Here is a 26,990-nt window from a genome sequence, read left to right on the forward strand (position 1 = left end):
ATATTGGCCAAAATCTTCATCATGTCAGCTTAGGACAAGACTTCTTTAACAAGACTTCCAAAGCACAAGAAATAAAAGCAGGAATCAATAAATGGGATGGATTCAAACTAAAAAACTTTTTCTTAGCAAAGGAAACAACAAAAAATTTTTCTCAGTGGGAGAAAATTGTTACCACACACACTTCAGACAGAGCACTCACTAATCTCCAGAATTTATAAAGAACTCAAAAAACTTAACAACAAAAATACAAATAACCCAATCAATAAATGGTCTAAGGAGCTGAACAGACACTTCACAGAAGATATACAAGCGATCAACAGATACATGAAAAAATGTTCAACATCTCTAGTAGTAAGAAAATGCAAGTCAAAACTACCCTAAGACTTCATCTTACTCCAATTATCATGGCTATTATCAAGAATATAAGCAACAAAAAAATTTTTAAAAGGGAAAAAATAGAAATACAAGCAACAATAGGTGTTGGCAAAGATGTGGGGAAAAAGGCAAACTCATACATTGATAGTGGGATTGCAAATTGGTGCAGCTACTCTGGAAAGCAGTATGGAGATTACTTAGAAAATTCAGAATGGAACCACTTTTTAATCCAGCTATCTCATTCCTTGGCCTATACCCAAAGGACTTAAAATCAGCATACAGCAGTGATGCAGCCACATCAGTGTTTATAGCAGCTCAATTTGCAATAGCTAGATTGTGGAACCAACCTAGATGCCCTTCAATTGATGAAAGGATAAAGAAACTATGATATAGATACACAATTGAATATTACTCAACCTTCAAGAAGAATAAGATTATGGCATTTGCAGGTAAATGGATGGAGTTGGAGAATATCAGGCTAAGTGAAGTGAGAAAATCCCCAAAAACCAAAGGTCAAATGTTTTCTCTGATAAGTGAATGAATGATGATACATAACAGGGTGTGGGGGAATGTTGGATTGTGTAGAGGGAAATGAGGGATGGGGAGGGGGTGGGGGAAGGAAAGATAATGAGACAAACATCATTACCCTATGCACATGTATGATTACACAAATGGTGTGACTCTACATTGTGTATAACCAGAGAAATGAAAAATTGCACCCCATTTGTGCACAATGAATAAAAAAAATTATTCAACAATTAAAATATATGAAATTTATTAAATTTATGAAAATTAAAGAATTAAATTTCTTTAAATTTTCATTAATAAGGTAGATGAATTATGCAATGTTGTTATTCTTTACAGTTTGGATATAACTATTATGTGAACTCATTTCAATAAAAGTTACTTCATATTTTATGTAACAAAGACACCATATGCTTGATATGAATAAGTCAACCATAGAGAAGTGTATATATAGATATAGTAGGTAATTGTACTCCCATTGCTCCAGTGTCACCATTGTCAATTATCTTAACATTTGGTGTGTGTCTATCCACCTATACACATGTATTACTCTTATATAACATTGTTCTTTTTTTTTTTTAAGTGAGAAAACATACTGTAATTTTTTAAATTTAGCAATTAGAGGTCTTTAGTTTTAGATAATGTGAATAGTTTGTAATATAGATGTGTCATTATTTTCAACCATTGCCCTATTGCTGGACATTTGGAATATTTGCAGGTGCTTACTACTAAAGTGAAAACTTCCTTTCACCTGTATTTTACAAATTAGCTATTTTATTTCTGTAAGATATATTCATAAAAGTGGCATTTGATAGCCCAAAAAGAATATATAAAATTGTTATCGTTACTACTATTAAATATATACTATATGAGCATGGTAAAAAGAAAAAAATCAGATGGAAAAGGAATACAAAATACAAAATCTATCACACAGTAATTCCTTTCATGTTTAAACAAGAAAGATTTTAGCATCCATCAGCTACTTCTACAACTTAAATCAGGCAGTTGGATTATGGTAATCATTAGTTACTGTGTGGTTAAGCATACCAGTGGCTGTCTTGATACTGAATATTCAATTAAGTTTTTAGCTTACTGTGGGCAATTCATTATGTCTGTTTCAGGTTCTTTACATTTACATTGGCAAATCCCATCACTGAATACATTTTTATATCTTTTTAAAAAAAAATCTGCAAACTATCAATTTTTGTTACTCTTCTTAACATATTAAGACTTTGAGGATTCACAGGAAACCAGTATTATTTGGATAGCAACAAGTTTCACGAGAAATACTTAAAGCAGTTAATAGAAAGATCAAAATTTGCCCCCTACTTCAAGGTTCACTGTATTATGAAAATGAGTCATGATTAGGATATATACTTATTAAGGGCAGGGAATTTTATTCTCTGATGTTTCCCCCATGGCTAGAGTAGCGTCAGACATGTGGTAGAAATTCAGTAAATATTGATTGATTGATTGCATATTATTCAAATTTAACATATATATTTGTTTCTGCTTTCTCATTTCTAGCATTTCTTGATGGTAGCTATTTTTCCTTCCTCTGATTTTTGAGGGTTAAGGTTTTTGATTAGTATATTTTGGATTGATTTTTTATTGTCTTTTTCACAACTCCATTTCCCTTTCTCTCTTTTCTCTTGCTAACACCAAACTCTATTGTTCTCTCTTTCACTCTTCCTTTAATTCTTTTACTTCTACTTTTTCTCCTCCCCCATCCTAACCAACTCATCCTTTCTGTGTTGCCTCTGCCCTATTCACATCTTGGAACTACAAACCCCTTTTCTACCCTCTGATTTCTTCTTCTTTCCTCTTAAATAACTCTTTCCTTACTTCTCTTGTTTTATAAAATGCCAGACCTCACCACTAATGCTATAGCAACAATTAGTACAACAGAAGTCATAAATAACACCTATTGTTTGATTTTATGTGAGATGTAATTCATGATTATTTACTGTCTTTACTGATAGAAATTTGAGTCTACCATTTCTGTTTATTATTTCAATTAACATTATAATCGTCATAGTAGGAATTAAGTACTTAATTTAGTGCTTTATATTGTATGCATATTTGGTTACGTTAGGATTATTTGGGTCCCCCCAATCTGTAATGCAAAAGAAACCTACAGGTTCTCTAAAAGCTCATAGAATAGAAGCTCTGCTGTTTCAGATCCATTTGAATATCTAGATAGACACCCAAACAATATGAAAAAGCAAGGGAAAAAACCATCCCAAACAAACCAAAATGACTCAATAGCAGACTCTACCAACACCAGAGTCGGAGCAAATGTCAGAGAAGGAATTTAGAAAGTTTACAGTTAAACTGATCTATGAGATAAAAGATGATGTAAGGAGTGAAATCACAGAGAAAATACAAGAAGTAAAAAATCACTTCAGTAAAGAAATAGAAATTCTGAAGAAGAATTGGAAATTCTTGAAGGAATCAATAAACCAAACTAAAAATTCATTAGAAAGCATCACCAATAGATTAGACCATTTGGAAGATAGATTTTCAGGCAATGAAGACAAAGTACATAATCTTGAAAATAAAGTTGATAATGGAGAAAAGATGTTGAGACCATGAAAAGCATTTTTGAGGGGAGAAACATAGGATAACTTTAAAAAGGCCAAATCTAAGATTCATGGGGTAGATGAAGGCCCTGAAGTATGAACTAAAAGAATGCACCATCTTTTCAACGAAGTAATAACAGAAAAATTCCCAAGTCTTAAGAATGAAATGGAAAATCAAATACAGGAGGCATATAGGACTCCAGATATACAAAATTACCACAGATCCACTCAGGTACATTATTATAAAATGCCTAACAAAGAGAAAAAGGGTAGAATTTTAAAAGCAGCTATAGAAAAGCAACTGGCCACATTTAGAGGTGAGCCAAATTGGATCTCAGCTGATTTTTCAACCCAGGCCCTAAAAGCTAGGAAGTCTTGAAATAATATATTCCACGTTCTGAAGGAAAATGGATGCCAAACAAGAATACTATATCCAACAAAATTAAGCTTCAGATTTGAAGATGAGGTTAAAACCTTTCATGTTAAGCAAAATTTAAAAGAATTCACAATAAGAAAGCTGGTACTATAAAACATACTCAACAAAATATTCCATGAAGAAGAAATGGAGAATACAAATGAAAACAAGCAGAGTGTGAAACTATACTAGAAGAATAGTATACCAAAGGAGAATCTAATTTATCAAATAGAAATAAATAAAAATGACAGGAAATAAAAAAATATTGTCTCAATAATGTTAATGGAATGCTAATGGACTCAATTCATCAATGAAAAGACATAGGATGGCGGATTGGATTAAAAAGAAAGAGCCAACAATATACTGTCTCCAAGAGATTCACCTCATAGGCAAAGACATCATCAGACTAAAGATAAAAGGATAGGAAAAAAACCTATCATTCACATGGGTCACAAAACCAAGCAGGGTTTATATTCTCATATCTGATGAAGTGAGCTTTAAGTCACAGTTAATGAGAAGAGACAAAGAAGTCCACTTCATACTGCATAAAACAATAAGAAAAAAGAGTTGTAAATATCTATGCCCCAAACAATGGAGAATCTATGTACATCAAACAAACCCTTCTCAATATCAAGGATCAAATAGACCACAGCACAATAATACTGGGTGACCTCTATCATCACTAGACAGATTATCCAAAGAAAAGCTAAATAAAATAGCTACAGAACTAAAAAATAATTAATAATTTAAGCTTAACAAATATATATAGAATATTTCATCCACCAGTGGGCAATTATACTTTCTTCTTAGCTGCACATGGAACATTTTCTAAAATATAGGTAATTTAGGACACAAAGCAACTCTTGGCAAATACAAAAAAATAGAGATAATACCTTGCATTATATCCAATCATAATGAAATAAAATTAGAAATCAATAAGATAAAAAATAGAAATTACTCTAACACCTGTAGACAAATTCACTATTAATGATGAATGGATAGCAGAAGAAACCAGGGATGAAATTAAAACAATACTTAGAGATGAATAAGAATAATGTTACAACATATCAAAATCTCTGGGACATTATGAAGGCAGTTCTAAGAGGAAAGTTCATAGCACTGGGCTCATACAGTAATGGAATAGAAAGATGCCAAATAAATAATCTAATATTACAACTCAAGGCCCAAGAAAAAGAACAAATCAACACCCAAATTAGCAGAAGTCAGGAAATAATTAAAATCAGAGCTGAAATCCATAAAATCGAGATTTTAAAAAAATTCAAAAAAAATCAATAAATTGATTGAGAAAATAAACAAAATTGATAAACCCTTAGCCAAGCTAATGAAGAGAAAGAAAACACACAAACTACTAAAATCCATGATGAAATGGAGATCTCTCAAATACAGAGGATAATCAGAAGCTATTTTGAAAATGTATACTCCAATAAGTTGGAAAATCTTGAAGACATCGATAAATTCCTAGAGACAAAATTCCTGGAGACATATGATCTGCCCAGATTAATCTAGGAGGATATAGAAAATTTTCAAGTAGTGAGACTGAAGAAGTCACCAATAGCCTACCAACAAATAAAAGACCAGGACCAGATGGATTCTCAGTCAAGTTATGTCAGACCTTTAAAGAAGAATTTACACCAATCCTCCTCAAATTATTCCATGAAACAGAAAAGAAGGAAACTCTTCCAAACTCATTCTCTGAAACCAATATCACCTTGATACCAAAACCAGACAGACACATCAAGGAGAGAAAACATCAGACTAATATTGTTGATGAACACGGATGCAAAGATTCTCAAAAATACTAGCAAATCACATTCAAAAACACATTAAAAAGATAGGGCACAATGACCAAGTAGGTTTCATCCCAGGGATGCAAGGTTGGTTGAACACACAGAAATCAATAAATGTAATATATCATATAAATAAAGATAAGAATCATGTGATTATCTCAATAGATGCAGAAAAGACATCTGACAAATTATGACATCCATTCAGCATTAAAACACTAGAATAAATAGGGATAAAAGGATCATACCACAACATTGTAAAAGCTATAGATGACAAACCCAAGGCTAACATCATTGTAAATGAAGAATTGAAAACATTCCCTCTAAAACTGGAACAAGACAGGGATGTCCACTTTCACCACTTCTTTTCAACATAGTCCTCAAATTCCTAGCCAGGGTAATAAGACAAAAGAATGAAATAAAAGGGATATGAATAAGAAAAGAAGAGCTAAAACTAGCTCTGTTTGCTGATGACATGATTCTATCTTTAGAAGCCCCCCAAAATTCCACCAGAAAACTTCTAGGACTCATAAATAAATTTAGGAAACTAGGAGGATACAAAATTAACACCCAGAAACCAATTGTGTTTCCATACATTAGTGATTAATCAACTGAAAGAGAAATTAGGAAAACCATCCCATTCACAATAGCCTCAAAAAAAAAAAAAAAAAAAAAAAGTACTTGGGAATAAATCTAACAAAAGAGGTGAAAGACCTCTACAATGAAAATACAGAACTCTAAAGAAATCGAGGAAGACCTAATAAGATGGAAAGACCTCCCACATTCTTGGATAGGCAGAATTAATATTGTCAAAATTACTATACTGCCAAAAGTGCTATACAGATTCAATGCAATTTCCATGAAAATTCCAGTATGTTCTTCATGGAAATAGAAAATGCAGTCATGAAATTCAATTGGAAAAACAAGAGGCCCAGAATAGTCAAAGTAATTCTTAGTGAGAAAAATGAAGCAGGCAGCATCACAGTACTAGATCTAAAATTATACTATAGAGCTATAGTTAAAAAAAAATAGCATGATATTAGCACCAAAATAAACATGATGAATGGAACAGAAGACACAGAGACAACCTACAAAAATAGTTTCCTCATACTAGACAAAGATGCCAATAACATAATTGGAGAAAACATAGCCTCTTCAAAAAATGGTGCTGGGAAAACTGGAAATCCATATGTAGTAGAATGAAATTTAACGCCTAGCTTTCACCTTCACTCTGCTCAAAGTGGATCAAGAACCTAGGAATTAGATCAGAAACACTGTACATACTAGAAGAAAAGGTAGGTCCAACATTCCAACATATCAGCTTAGGGACTGACTTCCTTAATAAGACTCCTAAAGTACAAGAAGTAAAATCAATAATCATTAAATGAATGGCATCAAACTAAAAAGCTTCTTTATAACAAAGGAAATAAGAGCATGATGAGAGAGCCTACAAAATGGGAGGAAAAACTTGCCATCTGCATCTTGGACAGAACATTAATTTCTAGGATATATGAAGTACTCAAAAAACTTAAAGAAAAAAAAAAAAAAAAACAAAACCCCAAATAACCCAATCAATAAATGGACAAAAGAACTGAAAATACACTTTGCAGAAAAGAATTATAAATGGTCAACAAATATATGAAAAAATCGTCAACACCTCTAGCAATTAGAAATGTAAATTGAAACTACACTGAGATTCCATCTCATTCCAGTCAGAATGGCAATTATCAAGAATACAAGTAACAAATGTTGGTGAGGACATGGGGGAAAAGGTGCACTCATACATTGCTGGTCCAACTGCAAATTGGTGCAACCACTTTGGAAAGCAGTATAGAGATTCCTGAGAAAACATCGTTGACCCAGTAATCCCACTTCTTGGTATACCCAAAGGATTTAAAATCAGCATACTACAGTGATGCAGCCACATCAATGTTTATAGCAGCTCAATTCCCAATAGGTAAGGTAGGTGCGCTTTAACAGATGAATGGATAAGAAAATGTGGTAAATATACACACAATGGAGTGTTAAATCAGTCAAAGAATTTTATATTTGTCTGCAAATGGATGGATCTGAAGACTATCAATGCTAAGTGAAGAAAGCCTGTCCCCAAAAAACCGAAGTTTGAATATTTTCTCTGATATGTGGAAGCTAACCCACAATAAGGGAAGTGGGGGGGGGGGTGAGGGAAGAATAGAAGTGCAGCAGATTTAACAATGAGGAATGGAGAGAAAGGAGGGGGACAAGAAAAGGAGACAGTGGAACAAATCTGACATAATTTTCCCATGTACATGTATGAAAATGACACAATGAATCCCACCATATCACCTGTAAGTATGGTATTCCACACTTGTATAATTATATCAAAATGGATTCTGCTGTCATGTATAAAAAGAACCAATTTAAAAAAAAAAAAGCAAGCTAGAAGCATTCACTATCAATAATATGGACATTAAACCACTGAACTCAAGTAATGTAGTGGACTAGTAGTTAAATGGGAGTCATCCTATATATACCATAAATACCACACATTCATTTCTTAGTCTTTCTAGGTTTAGCTTTCTCAGTGAAAGGTTAGCTTGTCTGATAATCTTGCAGAATGACATACAGCACTACAGATACATAATACAACTCAGCTTACACAAAGAAAACAAAAATTAAAAAATACAAGACCCAGATACTTTCAATTGTTTTACATTTATTAAAAGTTGCGATGAAATTCCTTAGGAAAAATAAAGACCAGGATGGTTTGGTGATACTAAACTGGAAGTAGAAATAATCTTTTTTACTATTTTGTTTCCAGGAAGATATAATTACGAGTTTATTTTCTTGATAAATCAAAGTGGCAGAGGTATTGAAATTATTGAAAACCAATTTTTATTTTCTATGTATTTTCTGATCCAAATGATCAGAATAAAGCAGATCCTTCAAAAATCAAATAAAATTTCTAAGTTGCTAATGAGGTCCTTTGTTTCTTAATTACCATTCCTAAAAATAGAGAATTCAAATGTTTCCTACTAAAGCACTAGTTAATTTTAAATATTACTTATATTATTTTGGGTAAAAAGGTTATTTGTAGCTATGATGTGAGTCCAGTTTGGCAAAATGTTAAGGACTAAAACTAAAAAAGGGAGAAAAATAATTAGTAAAATTCTGTTATCTTTTGAAATTATGAACTATATTTGTCATTGGCTTGCAAAATAAAATGTGCTTTCAAAAACTTCTGAAACAACTTTTTGAAATTTATTTCTAAAAGTCACAAAGACAAAACCTTATTAAAAAGCAATACATTTATACTAAAGATACATGCAGAAGCAAAACAAAAAAAATAAGCACAGGAATACAAAAATGAACATGGTAAAATTTTAATTAATACAGTATTCTGGATACAAGTAGAATACCACTAGATAAGAACTTTTATTTACCTCAGAAATCTATGATAGTATGGGTTGATATAAACCAAGGTTAAAAAGAGCCACTTCACTATTCACATTTTAATCAGTGCTGACCAGAAGCTAAAGAAATTTTAGGTAAGGTTTAAATGAAATTATAGAACTAATCTTCCATGTAAATGAATCAAATTAACATGTTTAAAGGTTTTCCGCCTCATTTAATGGCAGTAGAAGTGAGTCAAAATAGAGAGCCCTTACAAAGACTAAGCATCAAATGGTAAACTGTGGCTTTTGTTTTGGGCCACCTTAAATTTTATTTTGCTTGTAGGTATTTTCCATTAAGATGCACACACAAATTCTTTTAGGCAAAAGTTTTAACATGGAACTTTCAGCTTGAAGATCTTGCCAATTGTACATAAAATAGCTCTTAAGCAATTAATACTTCAGAACAATCCCAAACTGATACTTAGTTGATTACAATAGGTAAGATGCAGGACTTTTTAAAGGTTTGCTGGTCCCTGAAATTCGGTAGGGTCAAATGCATTAACTGGAAGTAGCGTTTGGGGAAGGGAAGAAAAAAAAAAGCCTTAATCAAAGATGATAATGGATAAAATATACAGGCTCTCATACAAAATCTTTCTAAATTTTCACCCTGTAAAAATGATTACAATGTCCTTCAGGCTTGCTATATGCCCCATATAATCAAAAACAAAACCAATTAAGAAATTCAACATTTCAACAAGCTAGGAACTATTTACTGTAAGCATATAGTGAAATTCTGGAAGACATACTACCATACTTTGGGAAAACACTATTAACAGTTAAGCATGTGTTGAAGGCAGTTTATAAATGAAACATTACAAATCTTATGTTTATGCATACAACTTATAAAATAAAAAAAAGTTGCTATTTTTCCAATAGGATAGCATCACACTAACACTATATAGTTAAGATTGAACGCTTCTGTACACACGTTCACTTTACCTCCAAAGCAGCATATGCCTCTTGGACATTCTCATTTGTTACCTAACATACGCCAATCATGGTTTCACGGTTCTGTATCAGTTTGAGCAGGCTAAAACAATCATTCTTATTTAACCACAAGACAAAGTTAACCACTTTCAGGAAATGAACGGTTCATAATCAGTAAAGAAACATTAACACCCCCACCACTATAGGATAGAAAAGTCTTCTAAGGACATGATATAATCCTAACAGAATGGATATGTCCCTAGATATAGTGAATGTGGGAATAGTTAGGAGCCTGAAAGAATACATTAAAATAAACAGGACCAAATTATCATCAAATAAGAAATAACTGCTAGAAACTCAAATGTGAATTACTCATTTTTCTAGTGTAACATCAATCACTGCTGTGCTCTAACCTTGGTCTTCCATTACACAGTTACCAGTAGTGCAAAGTAATAACCCAAACAATAGGGAGTAGTCTGAATCACATGGAGTTTCAAAAAATTGGAATGATTGTATATCTAACCTTATTTTTGTATTATGAAAACAGTTCTAGATAACGCAATTATTTTTCTAGCTTCTTAGATCTTCTACCATATTAAAAAATTCAAATTAAACATGGTTGCCTGCAAATTCTTTTCAAGAAGTTAAAGCAAAACACACATTTTGGGTTTTGCTGCTGTCTCCTTGTGTATGTGCTTTACCAATAAGAGCACTCCTCTAGGTTATTATTGTGCTACTTTAACATAACCAAACATGAGAAAAATTAAAAGTTCAAATTTTGACAAGTGATTTTGGTAGCAGGCTTTTAAAAATGAAAACAAAACAAAATCTAAAATCAGACAGCCACTGAATTTGAATTAGAAACTTAAATTTTTAAGACACTTAAGATGTTCAGTATTTTTCTCACTTTGGTTTTTTCTTTTTTTAAATGAAGATATGTGGCAAAAATGACCTCAAAGAAAACTCCCTCTAAAAGTCACACAGGGCATCATTTGTCACTGCTCTGTAATAGAAATATATTTTATAAACATTTTTAACTTGAATGTTTTCAAATAATTAACAATTTTTATTAAAGCTCTGGTTCAAGTTTTCAGCTGTTAAATTTTTAAAAAATATAATTTGGATCTCTGATGGAGAGAACTTAGCTGGGCTACACTACTTTTACAACCTTACAGGACAGTGAGATTCAGGAAGAGATCATTTTCTGAACATGGTTGACCTTTAACAGAACTATTTCCTCACCCAAACAGCTATGCAGGATGCTGCCAGATCTCCACTACAAAAATCTCACCAGATTTTCTAGCCAATTGTTTACCATTCATGTTTAAAAACTTTACACCACCAGAGGCAAAGCAGATAAAAATGAAAGTAAGTAAACTTGTTTCTAGTCTAGTCTATTTACCTAAATAAACTCTTATAAAATTTTATGGAAAAATTAAGTGTAGAAAGCAATTTCCTTATTATTTATCTGTCAGCCAAAAAGTAACTACTAATTCTCCATAAAAAGAGGATACTCAACCATAAAATGTCTACCAGTTTAAAGTAAAACATCAGTCCTCAAGTGACACTAAGACATTAAAAAAATTTGCAAATTTAAGATGATGCTTAAAATGAAAGCTGTTTCAAAAATTTGTGTTTATAGTAAGAGACTAAAATCTTGTCACTGCAAAATCCCCAATATTTTTTGGCATTGACATTAAAAGAAAGATTTTAGTCTTTTGGTCACTAGAAGCTGCTAACTAAATACAACAAGCCTGAAAAAGGGGGAGAAAAGACAGTGAGGAACTGAAGGATCGTTAGGTAACTATTTCATATACAAATAAAAGTTTGAAATAAACATTCACTTCTACGAGGGAATCTCAAGAAATAAGAACAGTTTCTCACCATCTCTTCCATTTTAAAGAGGATCCTCTAATCAGAAATAATTTCTTTAAGTTACTGTAAGTGGTGTTGCCTGGCAGCAGCTTCAATTTCCTAGGCTAGTCTTCAATCCAAATAATTAAGTAATCTCACAAGGAATAATCATACATGGCAACAGGGTTAAAAAAGCAGGGCAGTTCTTCCATGCACAAACATTTCAGGAGAAAAACCATCAATTTTAAAGATAACCATCAGACTTCAGGTATCCTAGCACACTCTTATACCTAAGTTTTGCTTTATACCATTGGTGACTAAAATTAACAATAAGTTTTGCAGTGAGGTTTTTTTTTTTTCTTTTTGTTTTTTTTTTTGCCTGCAACTATATACACATTGCAAAACTACTCTGCATCACATGATTTTAAATGAAATAAATATAAAAATGAACCACACAATCAACACATAACTTTAATACTCCACATTATTTATCTTGATCACAACGGTGGTAACCTCCTTGTCAACAATCTTGTGAGTTGAGGAGCTGATTCTCATTCTCATATCCATCAGGCAGATATGCTCTCCTCAGCTGGTCTGACTTAGGTATGGAGCCTCCATTCTTCACATGGCGAGACAGGAAAGCACGGACTGCTGGGTGATCAGCCTTCTCAAGGGGGATGTTGGCTTCCAGGCACATTTTCACAAAGTCCTGGATAACACTGACTTTCTCTGTTTGCGCAGTACTGTTGCACTGAAGAGATGCAGTTAGGGGCCTCTGCTTCTTTCTCACATTTTGCTCTTCAAATTCTGCCTTCCTCTTGGTATGAGTCTTTGACTTGAGGTGGTCACTAATAGCAGACTTGCGAACATGATTCAGAACCACATTGCAAGAAGTGCAGAAGAGTTTTCCTCCATCTTCATGAAGCTCACCTCCAAACTCAGTGACACGATCCAGGGGTGTCACATACAAAGCAGTCTTAGAACGGTTTCGAGCAGGTGGTGCTGTTACTACAAATCGTTCCATTTTGATCTTGAATTAGGTTCTTTCAAGACAAGAGAAACAAAGATAAGTATTATGACAACAATTTATTTTAGAAGTAACTGACAATAAAAGGCAGAGTATAAACATTTTAAGATTAAAGACTTCATAAAACTTAATTCAAATTAGTGGACTCCATTAAATCTTAACTGAACATTAAACCTTACAGGAACACAAAACTAGAGACAGTTATACTAACAACTAGGTTCTTTGTTTTTTAATGTTAATCAAATAAATTAGAACTATGAAAGAACTCAAACTATCTTTTAAGAAAACCTAATCACAGTGTAAACTTTATGAGTATTGATGATATTAATCTTATCCAATTTAGGTATGTGTTCAAGTTTAAAAGAGCTTCTTTCTGGGGCAAGTATAGAAAGTTGAACTTTGGGGCAAATGATTTTAGGAACTTGACTGTGTACAAAGTTTGTTCTAACATGTGGACCATTAATCTGGCGTAGCTCTATATGAAGAGGAATATAATCTTCAAAAATTATTCCGAGAAGAACAAGTAAAAACTAAGAATGAACATAAACCAAATGCAGTTAACAGCAACAATGACACTAAATTTTAAAGTCAATATATAGAATTTGAAGTTATTTTTTAATGCAAGTATACAACTCCTAAGTTTTCAAAATGGTGTTAATCCAAGATATGCAAAGTGCTCTTTTTTCCATACTTGGTTTCCTTTTGCCATTCATTATTCCATGAATAACTGTATTGGTTAATATTTATTTCACTATAAACTAATACTTTAGACAATTTAAGGACTTAATATAGTGTCCAGTATGACAGATGATCAATCAAAACTGGCTGATGAAAAAAGTGAATGAAGGACTAGGGATGTAGCTCCATGGTAGAGCACTTGCCTAGCATGAGTGAAGACCTATGTTCAATTCTCACCACCACGAAAAGAGAAAAAAAAAAAAAAAAAAAAAAAAGTAAATGAGCATCTTAACTATTTGTCCAAATAGTTATTCAATTTAGAAGCAGCTTAATAATTTATCAATTTTTACTAATTATAAACTTTTATGACCACTGGATTAAATGTCAAAAACATAAATTAGAGGCATTGATGACCTGAGATGATGAACATACTTTAGTTGGTGAGAAATTATTAGGTAAGTCTTAATTTTTCCCTAGGGATAAGATGAAATAAATTTGAGAGCACTGAATTGGAACTCTGTTCTGTATAAATATGTTGAGAGAAAGATTCCCAAGTATATTATGAAGAATTATGCTTTACAAGTGTAATCACAAACAATGCAGTAGTCCACTGCATTACTCCACAGTACAGAACTAATAGCTGAGTAACGCGAATTTTCACTCCAAAGAACTTTAAACTGTCAGTGTGTTGGACATCTCTGGACCCAATCCAGAGGACTTAACATTTTGCAGAAATTCTGAAAAGCATGATTAAGTCTAGGTTTTTAACAGGCTTAAATTTTTTTTTTTTTTTTTTTTTTTTTTTTTTTAGAGTACAACTCTCATTTGTCAGGTACTGTGTTAGGCTATAGGTTTGTGATGGCAGAGACAACAGATACGATTCCTGCTCAGTACTAAGTTATCGTTATATGTTTGCACTTTCAGTTAATGGTATGTATTTTACACTCCTATAACTAATCCCCCTTAGACTAATGTCTAAGGTAGTTGTGAAAAACGTCAAATATCTGTGCACACTTATGTTTAAATTCTATTTTCTATGTGAAAAATCTTCCATCTTTAAATATTTGATTTCAAATATTGAAACAATACACAAACATGTAATTCGTTGCAGTAGGAAGTGTTCAATCATTTGTGCTACGGTGAAAGGCCTACACTTTCCAACGTCCTGGAACTTTCAAAAAATCTTTTGTTACTGCAGAGGCAACTATCCACCCAGTAGAGGAGGCTCCAACTGACAGACCCAAACAATAAATGTATTTAATAGACAATAAGGATATTTTAAACAAACGAGGAAGTTAAAAAGTTAAGAGCAGAAATTAGCCAACAAAAGAAAAACAGCAACTAATTTACTAGATCGAAGTAAAACTCATTAGAAGTTTTTCAAGTTTAAGTGTTTACCGGATTAGTTTCCAGTTTTATTTTTTCTTGATACTTAGTAGTGAAGGGTCTCCAGCGCAAAACTTGAGACACATCAAATTCTGGCACTTTTCGTTTGTTTAAACCCGGAGACGCCTTCAAATCAGTTTTTCAACAAGTGGTGGTGGGGAAATAGTTTCTGGGCTTGCACCCTATTTTCCCTGAGGTGCCGGGAAGTCATGCCTTTACTGTAAAACACGGAAAACAAACGGAAAGAAAAATGGGGGAGGGGAAAGAAAGAAGGGTGGATAACAGTATGAACAAGAAAAATCAACGGCTACCACGCAGGTGTCTCTAAAATCTGTTTAGGTAACTCCACGCCACCAACTCGATCCTCACGTTTACCCCCACACTTCCCAGCCCGATACCTTCTAGGATTTCCGCCTTGCTCTACACCTCCTCGCGCTCCCCAGGCCCCGGGGTTCGGGCGGGGGTGGGGAGAGGCGGGGCGCGGGACGTTCCTGGCGTCTAGACTCCGTCCTCCCGCGCCGAGCCCAGCACACTGGCGCCCCACCGCGCCCACCCCGCGAGCTGGGTAGGGCCGCGTCCCAGCTACCGGCTGTGGGCCCAGGAACTCGACAGCCGAGTTGGCGGCAGGCTCAGGGGAGGAGGCGGCAGTCGCCTGGCGGAGGCTGCCGCTGTCAGGCTTCGCGTCTCCTCCTCCTTCCTCCCGCCGACAACGGCGTCCCGGCCCCGGCCCCGGCCCCGGCCCCGGCCCCGCCCCCGGCTCCCGCTTCGGGACCCAAGGCCCGGGGCCCACAGCCCGCACCAACGGCCGGGCCCACCCTTGGCCTCCCAAGCTACACGGTACCGTAAGATCCGGGCCGCTGTTAGGGGAAGTGGACGAGACCCGGCCGGAAAGGAAAGAGGAAGAAAAGGAGGAGCTAGGGGGTGAGGGAGGAGGAGGACCCGTAGCCGCCGCCGCCGCCGCCGTCGCCGCCGTCGCCGCCGTTACCCGCTCGAGCCCCGCGGCGGCCGCCGTGTCCCCCGCCGCGCCCCGTCCTCCTGTACCGCCTATGGCAGAGCCCGTAAGGCGGTCCCCAGCAACCGCCGAGCAGCATTGACCAACAGACTGCGGTTGTAGCAAACAGACGGCTGACTTAACCAATAGTAGTGGAAGGGCGGGCATGAGTATGATTGGCGGTTATGTTTCTCCAATGACAACTGGGGGCGTGGGTGGGCGGAGCCGGAAATAGAGCCCATCCGAGTGGCCCCTGTCCGGCTGGGGCGGAGGGAAGGGGGAGGGAACTAGGAGAGGAGGAGGTTAGCCTAGGCAGCTACAGCGGCGGCGGCGCAGGGGTTGGTACGCGCTGGGCGGCGAGAGCCTCATGGCGGAGGAAGAGAGCGACCAGGAGGCCGAGCGCCTCGGAGAAGAGCTCGTGGCCATTGTGGAGTCGCCGCCGGGCCCCATAGGGCTTAGAGCTTTGGGCGACGGCAGAGGTGGCGCTGGTGGCGGCAGCTGTGGCGGCGGCGACGGCGTCGGGATCAGCAGTCGGGATTATTGCCGACGCTTCTGTCAGGTGAGGCGCCTGTCGGCCGCCCCGACTTGTCACCGGGGTTCTGGGCCTCTGTGCGTCTCGTGGCCTTCTGATCCACGAATTTGGGCTATGTCCGGTGCTCGCTTCTGCAGTCCAGCAAGGAGGGTGAGGGTGACCCCCCCACCGACTCCCCCGCCTGCACCTATCGGGCTTCGGGTGGGGGACGGGGAGCAGAGTGACCTGTGGGTTTACGGTTGTTGGGAAAGTGAGAGTTTTTTAGGGGAGAAGAGACTAGGGAGAAGGAGGGTCAGCTGGTCGGAAAGCTCTGTTCTGACATGCCTCCTCTGCCCCAAACAGACCCCTTCCTGCCCGAGGGTCCCGCCTTTCTTGTTTTCTGTACTGTTCCTTCTCACTTCATTGGAACCCCGGGTAACATTTTGTCTTCCCTCTCCGCCCGTGCCTTCTCTATTCTCCTCTTTCGGGGGAATAGTAGGCATGTCATTTCTCTCTTGCCTCTCCTGTCACCGCCACCCCTCCCCCTCTGTTGGGGTCTCCTGTCATCCCCTCCCAAGATCTCGTTTGGGTCAGTCCTCCAGTTTGTTTTGGCGCTGACCCTCGGTTATTTAGTTAGTTTTTTTCGGGGGGGGGGGCGTTAAGGGAGTGTGATTGTCATCGTTCCTTTTCTTACCCCTTCTCTTGACACACGCACTCTTTCCTAATTAACTGCTCATGGAGAAAGTCGTTTTCCTTAAACTATTGCTCCAGTTACATCACTATCACCATCCCCATCGTCCTTTAAATTACACTGTATTTTGTTTAGCCTATAAATTCAGTGACCAAACAGTGACAGTAAATTATTTCCTTTACTCAGTCAACTGCCATTAGGATTGGATGTAGTTTAGTATTTGTTAAAAAAAAAAAAAAATATGATAGTACTAACCTACTTGTTCAGGAGTGAAGTTTGGGTAATCTGTGTTCTCACCTTTATTATTTAAATGCTTTCTTCTCATTCACAATACTGTTCTGTAAACTACTTTGGAAAAAATTATTCCTTTTTCATCCTACCCCTTTTAAAATTTATTATCTTGGATGTGCAGGGTTCAAATACTTGCTCCACCACTTTTTAGCTGTTTACCTTGTACAAGTTTGTTAACCCCTCTATGCTTCAGTTTCCTCCTCTGTCAATTAGGGATAGTGGTTAAATGAGTAAATATGTAAGGGTTTGGATCGTTAACTATTAATTTCTTTCTGATAACAAGCATGAAATAAAGCTAACAAGAAGCAGGCATCATTTTTACTTACATTTGGTTTTTATACTCCTCTAAACATTGAAATAAAAAGGATGAAGTTGACATTCAGGTAGGTTTTTAATGCTTGAATTTAACTTGCTTTTTCTTTTTCTTTTCTTTTCTTTTTTTTTTGCCCCTAGTGCCATCGATAATTTGATTTGCAGATTGAAATTGGCTTGGTATAAAGGGTGTGTCAAATTTTTTTGACCTCTGTTTAGTGATTTTCTTGAAAATGTATTTTTATTTTGGTAATTGACAGTCACTGGATTTAGAAGTTCAGTGTCTTTATTTTCAAAGCACTTGTTTTACTTCTAGAAATGATGTTAATGGTAGACTTTGTCAACAGGAATTTTAAACTTTTGAAATTAGGATATAATTGATGTTAATGTATTCAGGTGTAAAAAAGAAAAAAAAACCCTCCACGTTTTTCTGTTTTGCCTTTTATGTTATTAAAAAGCAATTTGGCCTTGTGTGGTTTATTTTATGTTATTTTATTTTGTGCTGGAGATTGAACCTAAGGCCTATGCTCTACTGTTGAGCAACAGCACAGTTTTGTTCATATTAGTATTATTATTTACTTGATCAAATAAAGCTTAATTGCTGAAGAACTTGAAACTGTATGTCACAGTATTTTGGAGAACTTCTAACTACTCTTGTTTCTTGAAATCAATTTTAAGAACAAATGAACAGATTTAACCTGTGAGAAACTGGTAGATTATTGACAGTAAAATGTATTAAGAACAAAGTTGAGAATTTTATAAAATTCTGGTACCTGCTGAATATCCAAGGAAATAAAACTAAGCAGGAAGAACCTAATGGACTTTTGTTTTATACTGTTAAATTTCGAATGTTATAATGACATACTTTCATGTTAACAACTTTAACCTGAAACCTCATTACTTATTTTAATTATAATACTCTATATTACCAATAGAACTGTTCTTGAATTTCTGTTCTGGTTTCACCTTGCAGGTAAGCTTTGTGAAGTTATTTTTTATATTCAACCTATGAGATGGAGTAAAAGAATCATCTGTATTAGGTTGGATTTTGTCTAATGATTAATAAAGTTCTACTATAGGAATTCTGTTTTGTCAGTAAGGGAAATTGGATTATATAACCTAATTCCCCAAATTGTTTCTTTTTAAAGATTTGGTTTTCTACTCTTTACTGAGAGTAATATTAAATAACTTGCATTCATTAGAAAATGACTTAATCATGAGTAATTTTTTAAATGGATAGCATGCACTAGGTAGGTGACAGTTAACTCAGTATATGAATTATACACATAGCCCCATGGTTTTGAGAAGAAAGGCTCAAATTTATCTTCCTCCTTTTAGAGGGAAATATGAATCAAAATTTCTTGGCAGTTAGTTGTGTGGGTGAAGGGAGAGAGGAAGGAACACTTCTTTTGAAGAGAGGTTCTGTGTCTTTCATCGTAATGAAAAGTAAAACAGCAGATCTGTGTAATGTTGAGCTAACTGTCCCTGTCCCATACTCCCTTTTGCCCTTGTGAGTAGATTCTCAACCAGTGCTTACATAAAATAGGCTCTTAATTAATACTTAATTAGCTTCACTTATGAAAGTTAAGGGAAAGTAACTTTTTTTGAAAACCTACTAACTCTTAGCCTTGAGATAGCAAGTTACATAGTTGAAATTTAGGCCTAAATAAATTAATCTGTGTAGGTTCCTGTGGGTGGGCAGGCTGGGATTTGAACCTAGTCATCAGTATATACTGAAAGGCAGATTAAAATTACAGATAATCCTCAAGTAATTATAAAGTGAAAAAAAAAAATTTATTTTTGGCAAGTTTGTACAAAGAGAAGAAAAAAATGTTCCCGGAAGGACTCAAGGAATCATGGATAAAAAGATTAAAAAGTATTCTTAAATTATACCATAATGTAAAAAATATTTAAAGAAACATAATTGTCTCTCTGACTTGTTAAATGCTATGAACATTTCCTGAATTCTTGAAGGTTATAATAATTAAACTTCTTTTATTACCAGATATATTGAAAAAAATGTTTTTGGTCATAAATTGTAAACTAAACAAGTTAAGGTACTTTCTTCTTAGGTGCCAGAATGAATATAGTGAATAATAAATAAGCATTTCTGGAAACACATTTAAATGTTAAAGTGGACCTTAAACTTATTTTGTACTACAGTTTTCTTAATAGCCATCACATGAGGATGTCATGAGTATATACTGAGACAGTGCACATAAAGTGCTTAGTACAATACCTAGTGCATAAATAGGCTTAAATAGAAGCTATTAATATTTCTGTCATGTGAAATCGACTGAGGGTTTAAAAGGGGCATTAGAGATAATCTAATCTGAAGGTAGTTTATAATTTGTATCCTACAATAAATTTGAGAAAATTCAGAAATGTTATAATTCTTAAATTTTGTACTATTTCCTGGTGAAATCAATGATTTGCAGAACACTACATTTTCTCTATTTTAGGGGTATTTAGAAATTTTGTATCTTATGGTGGGGGCATTTGGCCAGCTGTCTGTCTACCTACCTATCTTTGGGTACTGGGTGTTGAACCCAGGGGTACTTTACCACTGAGCTACATCCCCAGCCCTTTCTATTTTTATTTTGAGACAGGGTCTTGCTAAGCTGCTAAGGTTGGTCTTTAACTTGCTAATCTCCTGCCTCAACCTCCCAAGTTGCTGGGAATATAGGCGTGCACCACTGCATCTGGCAAATCTTGAAATATTTTTGATTGTTGTTATTGGCAGCTAGTGAGTAGAGCCAGAGATGCTGCTGAATGCCCTACAGTGCACAGAATAGTCCCAGCTAAGAATTATTTGGTCTAAAATTCTAATGATGCCTTGGTTGAGAAATTCTGCTATATCTTTATTTTGAGACGCTTAGCAAGTACTTTATATGTTTACTGCTCTAAGTGGCAAAAGGGTAATTAATAATTCTTAAAAATTTTTTAATCAACTCTTGTGGGCTAGGCCCTGTAACATGTACTTAAAAAGAATTTTGATGAACTCTTGTAGGCACTGTAACACATACTTAACAGAAAAAAGAATTTGCATCCTTGCTTTTATAAAATATGCATATATGTCTCTTTAGAGGTATTAAAATTTAATTGGTGAAAAACAATCTTTATCTTGGTTTTTATATAGAATTTATATAATACTTCTAGTTTTTGCCAATTGTTGCTATTAATTGGAATTATCTTTTAATTTTATCCATGTGCATTATTTAAAAAATCATACTAGACCAAATATCAGGACTTGCATTTTGCTGCTAATAATGACCTGACTTAAGCAGCTTAAATAAGGTAGGCATTTATTTCTCATGTAAAAAGTCTTACATAGACAGGCAGGGTATAGTGTGCTTATCATTATTGTATTATCATTTACATTTATCCGTCATCCTTTGCTTCCTAGCTTCAGTTTGTCTCTTGACCTAAAATGATTGCTGAAATTGAAGCCGTCATATCTGACTTCCAAGTACCAGGAACAGGGAATAGACAAAAAAATCACTTGCCTCAAAACCTACTTATTGACTTCTTCCAGCTTGTTTAGCTATCCCCTTCTGAAAAGAATGGTAGGAAATTTTTTGTTCAAATTTTTGTGTTTTCATGTCTATGATTTTGCTAGTAGGGAAGAAAGAAAATAAGAATAGGAATTACAGATTTCAGCTAACTTTTCATGGTGGGAAGGATCATAGCTTATAAAAAACAGCAATCATGCTCTCATTACTCCCCTACTTCTTATTCTTCAAAGGCAGTGCTTACAATTCTTAGTTCTTTTGGTATTTACCTCCATGTTTAAAAATGGGTTTTCTTTATTTAAAAATAGGGGATTTAACACAGGGAAACTTTACCATTGAACTACATCCCTAGCCCTTTTAATTTTTTTATTTTGAGACAGGGTCTCAATTAAGTTGCTGAGGGCTTCTCCATGTCACTGGGGCTGGTCTTGAACTTTGAGATCTTCCTTGTCTCAGGTTCCCAAGTTGCTGGGTGTGCGCCACCATGCCTATTTTTTTCTTTAATTGTGCACGTGATCAGTAAGCTTAATTGAAGAAGGTAGGAACTACATTACCATTTTGATTTTTAGCACATTCGCTGTGTACACATTGATTTTTACCCTGTTTTCTCCATAATCCCTTTCTTTCAAACATCCCTCTTCATTTCTGAGTGTCTTTCCAGAAAGTTAGTTTTCAGCCTCTCTAGAGAATTAGAAGGTAGTTTCCATTGTTTTTCTACGAAGGGAATCTTGGGAAGATTTTAAACTGATCTTTCTGTTTTTCACTCTGCTTTTATTTCCATTTTTAGAGGTATGCAGTGCCTCAAATTCCTGAGATTTTCTGGGGTTCTGAGGTTCTTCAGGCACAAATCAGTTAACTTCCTAAACTCTCTTCACTCATGGAATGGGTTCAGTTTCTTAGGTCTGTGAGCTAGTTACCACCCATCCACCTAATTTCCAGCTACCCAAATATAGTCATCTTTCCTTTTTCATTCCTTTTGTCCTTGTGAATTTAGGTCTTCTAAAACAAAAGTGTTTTTACTGTTATTTTAGTGGAGTTTGCAAGTGGGAGCAGAAGTAAATGTGTGTTCAATCTGCCACATTTAACTAAGAAGTTTCAAATTAGTTTTCTAGCTCAGTAAAGAATAATAGATATGGAAGGTGATGAAAAGGAAAATATTAAAAGTAATTGTAATGATTTATTACTTTTGCAAGAGTATTATTCTTGACCTGTTCTGTATTCAGAGCTAGAAATAATTTTGTTGCATTCATTTACCTTATGTATTCCTTTGGCAGAGTAATTTTTATTTCTAATTGCAAAGAAAAAATTATAGCTCTTTTTTGAAAATGCTTTTTGAAAAATTGTTTTTAAAATCTGGCACATTTGAATATTTCCAGGTCATAAAAAGTGAATTTCATGGAAAAACATTAACTGTTTTATTATACTTAGGAAAAACAATTAAAATGAACTTTAGGTCATGATGCCTATATTTGGTGAACTAATGTTTTTCAGGTTGAGTTTCATAGTTGAATTCTAATTGTTCATAATGATGTTATTTATAGTAATAAATCCTTGAGAAAATAATCTCAATGTAAAATGACTTTACATATAATGCAATTCTGTGTTCCCTATCCCCAAAGAAAAATAATTTTTCTTCATATGGGAAATTTTTTATACAGATTGAGTGTCCTTTATCTGAAATTCTTATTACCAGAAGTATTTTGGAGTTTAGAATTTTTTAGATTTTGGAATATTTGCATGTACATAATAAGATATCTTGGGGATGGGACCCAACACTAAATATAAACTTAATTTATATTTCATTTATACTTCATATATATAGTCTGAAGGTAATTTTATTTGATATTTCTGGTGCATATTGCATTTTTGATTTTGATCTGTCACATAAGGTCAGATGTTGAATTTTTGACTTGTACCATTTTGGCACTTAGAAAATTTCAGATTTTGGAGCACTGAATTTTAAATTTTGATTTAGGGATGTTCAACATCTAGTATAAAAACTTCTGCAAAGACAGGACATGGATGATTTACCTTTGTGAATAAAAAAGACTAAAAAACATTAAGCCTGATTGTTAGCTGTGGGTGACTTCTTAGTGGTACATTTATGACTGAATTTTGTTTCCTTGCTTTTAAAAAATTTTTCTTTGTGGTGCTGGGGATTGAATCCAGGGCCTATGTATCAACTGCTTTATCACTGAGCTACATCCCTAGATCATTATTTTGCTTTATTCCTCTTTATTTCTTTAGATTTTCTTGATTAAACCTACTGCTATTATAATCAAAGGAAAAATAAAGTATAAAAATAATTTTTTCTTTCTATTCCACACAGATTATTTTCTACAATTCAATTTAGTTAATTTGAGTATGATGAAATTTTAATTTTTTTCCCCCAAATATGTGAACTGCCTTTTTCTTTAAAGAATTGGTGAAGCAAACTTAATAAAGATCATTTTAGGTTGACCAGTGAGATCCTAAACTTAAGTAACTTATTTATTCAAAGACTTTGATTAGATATATATCTACTGTTCTAAATAACCATTCATTGCATTGCTTTAAAAAAAATCTGTCCTAGGCCAAGGGTGGGGATGCATCCCTGTATTCTTAGCCCTTTGGGAGGCTAAGGCAGCAGGATCAAGTTTGAGGCCAGCCTCAGCAGCTTAGCAAAATTCTGTCTCAAAATAAAAACTAAAAAGAACTGGGCTGTAGCTCAGGGGTAGAGTGCCCCTGGGTTCAAAACCTGGTGCAAAAACCGAAAAAACAAAGACAAAACTCAGACTAGGGGTGCAGCTCTGTGGTAAAGTGTTCGCATAGTATGTACTAGGCCCAATCCCCAATTTTAATTTTGTAGATAAAATGTTAGAAGAAAGTATTTAAAGTGGAGTTTGTTACTTTTAAGTTTCTTAGTTATACCATCATTTTGTAGTTCTGCCAAAAAGAAGGCACCAGTTATACTGTTAATGTTGGCACCAATTTTTTTTTCCTGCCAAAATGTGCTAAACTATACCTTAACAATTACAAACAAGAAATAACTTCAAATTAAATTCAAGAAATTTATGGCAAAATATGTGTCTGGTGAAATATTTGAAAGAATTTGATAAAAAAATTGCCAGGATGTCTTCGTCAGGATTTTAGGTGATGGGGAGAACACTGTAGCAACCGAAATATGAAAGAAGAGTGATTTGTGTTCCTGTTTCTAAAGTTCAGCACATTAAGACTGTATACCTTCAACTCTCAAAAGCAGCAGTGAATATGAAAATAACCCGAACTCTTTATCTGAGGAGTAATAAAATCATTGATGTGAGGGTTGAGGCTTGTCACTTATATAAGACTTTGGGGATATATAGTAGATATGGTGCTATTGTGGATTCTTGGGCAAGTTGAGCTCTGCTGAGATTCTTTGGTTTAGTTTGAACATGTTGAATTTAAAATACTTTTGCTTTGAACCAGGAGATTTTAAAGATAGCTGAACTTAGAGAAATTACAGCTCAGAAGGGAGGTTTGAGCTGTGTGGTTGTTATCCGAAGCCAGATTTGTGAATGAGCTCACATAAGGAAGAAAATACAGAATAGGAAAATAAGAGGAATTAGAACTGAAGCTTGAGAAACTCCAAAATTAAATGACCCAGTAGGAAAGGATGAGTCTTCAAATGAAGTTTGAGAAGGATTGAAGAGATCAGAGAAAACCAGGAAACTATGGTTTCCCTAAAGACAAGGTGAGACAATGTTTCAGGAGAGGGTGAGTGGTAACCTGCATCAAAAGCTGTTGAGATCCAATTGTATTAACATAGAACCTTTGGCCATTCCCAAGAGGAGCTATTTTGACTTAGTGGTAGGTTCAGGAGTCATACCAGAGTAGTTTGAGGAGTGGGAGGTGAAGAAATAGAGATGGTACATGTAGATAATGTGTAAAGGAGAAGGAAAGATATGGGTGGTAACTGGAAGGTGTGGCTTGAATGGAAGAAATTTAAAATAAATAAATTGGTGAAAATTGGGTTTGCTTAAAATCTTGAGAATGAGCCATTTGAAAGGAAGAGGTATATATATAGAAGAAAGAAGGGATAATTTATAATGGAAAATTCCTGGAGGGAAGGAATTACAAGTTTCAAAGCACACATGAAGGGATTGCTTTTCTAGGAGTTTTACAGAAGGAAAATAGTTCATTGTTTGAGAGGTGATTGGAGGTTAAAGAGAATGGCAGCCTAAAATGATAACTTTTTTTGAGAAGTAGGTTGAACTGACCTCAGCACTATTTGAGTTTGCTAATTATGATTATAAAGTGACTACTAGTTTGTACCTTTATCAGTGCTTACTAAGTGAAGGCATGGAGAACATGACTCATTCATTCAGGGTTGAGTGATACTGTGTAATTGATTGGTTAACTAACTGAAAAAGAGTAGGATAATTCTCTGGCCCCATATTTGGCAAAACAGCACAAAGAAGTGAAAGGAAAAAAGACAGAAGGAAAAGTGTTATGTGAGTAGATATTAGCAAACAGGTCACAGCATTGCTGTGTCTACTGTGAAAATATATATGTATTTATATGTGTATACGTACTATTCCAAAAATATATGTATTCAGTTTATTAACATTTATTTCTGCCATTAGAGTTAAATGACGTTACCAGTATTTTTGGCTACTCTAAAGTTTAAATGTTCTAAATCCTCACTGCTCACTGTTGCTAATTGTCTGAGACTGTTTTCTGTTCTTAAAATACAATACTACAGACTGGGTAATTTATAAATGAAAGACATTTCTTTCAGTTCAGGAGGCTAGGAAGTGTGGGATTTATGGGCTGCTTTTGGTGAAGGCCTTCTTTCTGAGACAAAACATGATGGAAAGCATCACATCGAAAGAGCTATGGAGGGTGTATACTCATATTTTCTCTTATAAAAGCCCCTTATTCCATAACGATTGTCTTACCCTAGTGATCCCATAACCTCCCAAAGGTAGCGCCTCCAAATACCATCAGTACATGTCTTTGGGGATTAAGTTTCCAACACACAGATTGTGGGGGAAATAAAACTATAGCTAGCATTGATGACTCGATGTATGTATATTATGTTTTTAATATCTGGAAATTATATTGGGATGTTATATGTATGTGTCTATAACTCACATTTTCAGTGTTTTCCATGGTCACAAAGTATGATAAGTACTTTTTCTTTTTTAATCTCATTTAATCTGCCATATACCCATGTGGAGAATGACATTATTCTCATTTTACAGGTCAGGAAACTAAGATAAGAGATTAAGTGGCTTGACTAAGTCATGTAGCTAGTATATAATAATCAAGACTAGAACTTGGCCAGTCTGCCAAGAGCCAGCCTGTGCATTTCCCTAGTACAATACACATATACATTGTATTATATCTGGAATATCTACTTGGTATGTATTAGAGCATCTGTGCATGTCTATTTCATAATATTGTAGCAGATTAAAATAGTATTGATTGAGCTGAAGTAGTGGAATGGATATTGATTAAAAAATAAAAAAGACCCATAGCAACAAAAACTGAAGAAGTTCATGAATATGAAAGAGAAAAAAAGGAAAAAAAATGAAAGATATTAGAAGTTCCTGGCAGGAAGTGATTCTCAACTCTTTTAACTTCCCTTCTTAATCCATCTAAATGGGATATACTTAAGAAACAGTGGCTTACTATAGCAGTTATTCTCAAA

The 26,990-nt window shown here is 35.1% G+C and overlaps 2 protein-coding genes across 5 annotated transcripts in view; one reads left to right on the forward strand and one right to left on the reverse strand.

The window, feature by feature from the left end:
• Positions 1–9,048: 9,048 nt before the first annotated feature.
• On the reverse strand, positions 9,049–16,123 carry CGGBP1 (CGG triplet repeat binding protein 1). Of its 4 annotated transcripts, none has more exons than XM_079156323.1 (3): positions 15,994–16,123; positions 15,021–15,226; positions 9,049–12,960 (listed from the first exon to the last, which is right to left on the reverse strand). In XM_079156323.1, exon 3 carries the CDS (start codon positions 12,939–12,941, stop codon positions 12,438–12,440), a length of 504 nt encoding a protein of 167 aa, XP_079012449.1. In that variant the 5' UTR covers positions 12,942–12,960; positions 15,021–15,226; positions 15,994–16,123; the 3' UTR covers positions 9,049–12,437. The 4 variants fall into 4 exon arrangements, with proteins under 4 accessions (XP_079012449.1, XP_079012448.1, XP_079012450.1 ...); XM_079156322.1 differs by lacking the exon at positions 15,994–16,123 and adding an exon at positions 15,850–15,975; XM_079156324.1 differs by lacking the exon at positions 15,994–16,123 and adding an exon at positions 15,407–15,757.
• A 172-nt stretch (positions 16,124–16,295) lies between these two features.
• Positions 16,296–26,990, forward strand: part of ZNF654 (zinc finger protein 654) — a 91,346-nt gene continuing 80,651 nt past the window's right edge. The window contains exon 1 of the mRNA XM_079155725.1: positions 16,296–16,558. Coding sequence (XP_079011851.1) covers positions 16,367–16,558 — 192 coding nt within the window. The 5' untranslated portion in view covers positions 16,296–16,366. The remainder of the gene's footprint in view (positions 16,559–26,990) is intronic.

The sequence above is a fragment of the Sciurus vulgaris genome, assembly GCF_902686455.1.
Source record: "Sciurus vulgaris genome assembly, chromosome: 10".
Lineage (NCBI taxonomy): Eukaryota > Metazoa > Chordata > Mammalia > Rodentia > Sciuridae > Sciurus > Sciurus vulgaris.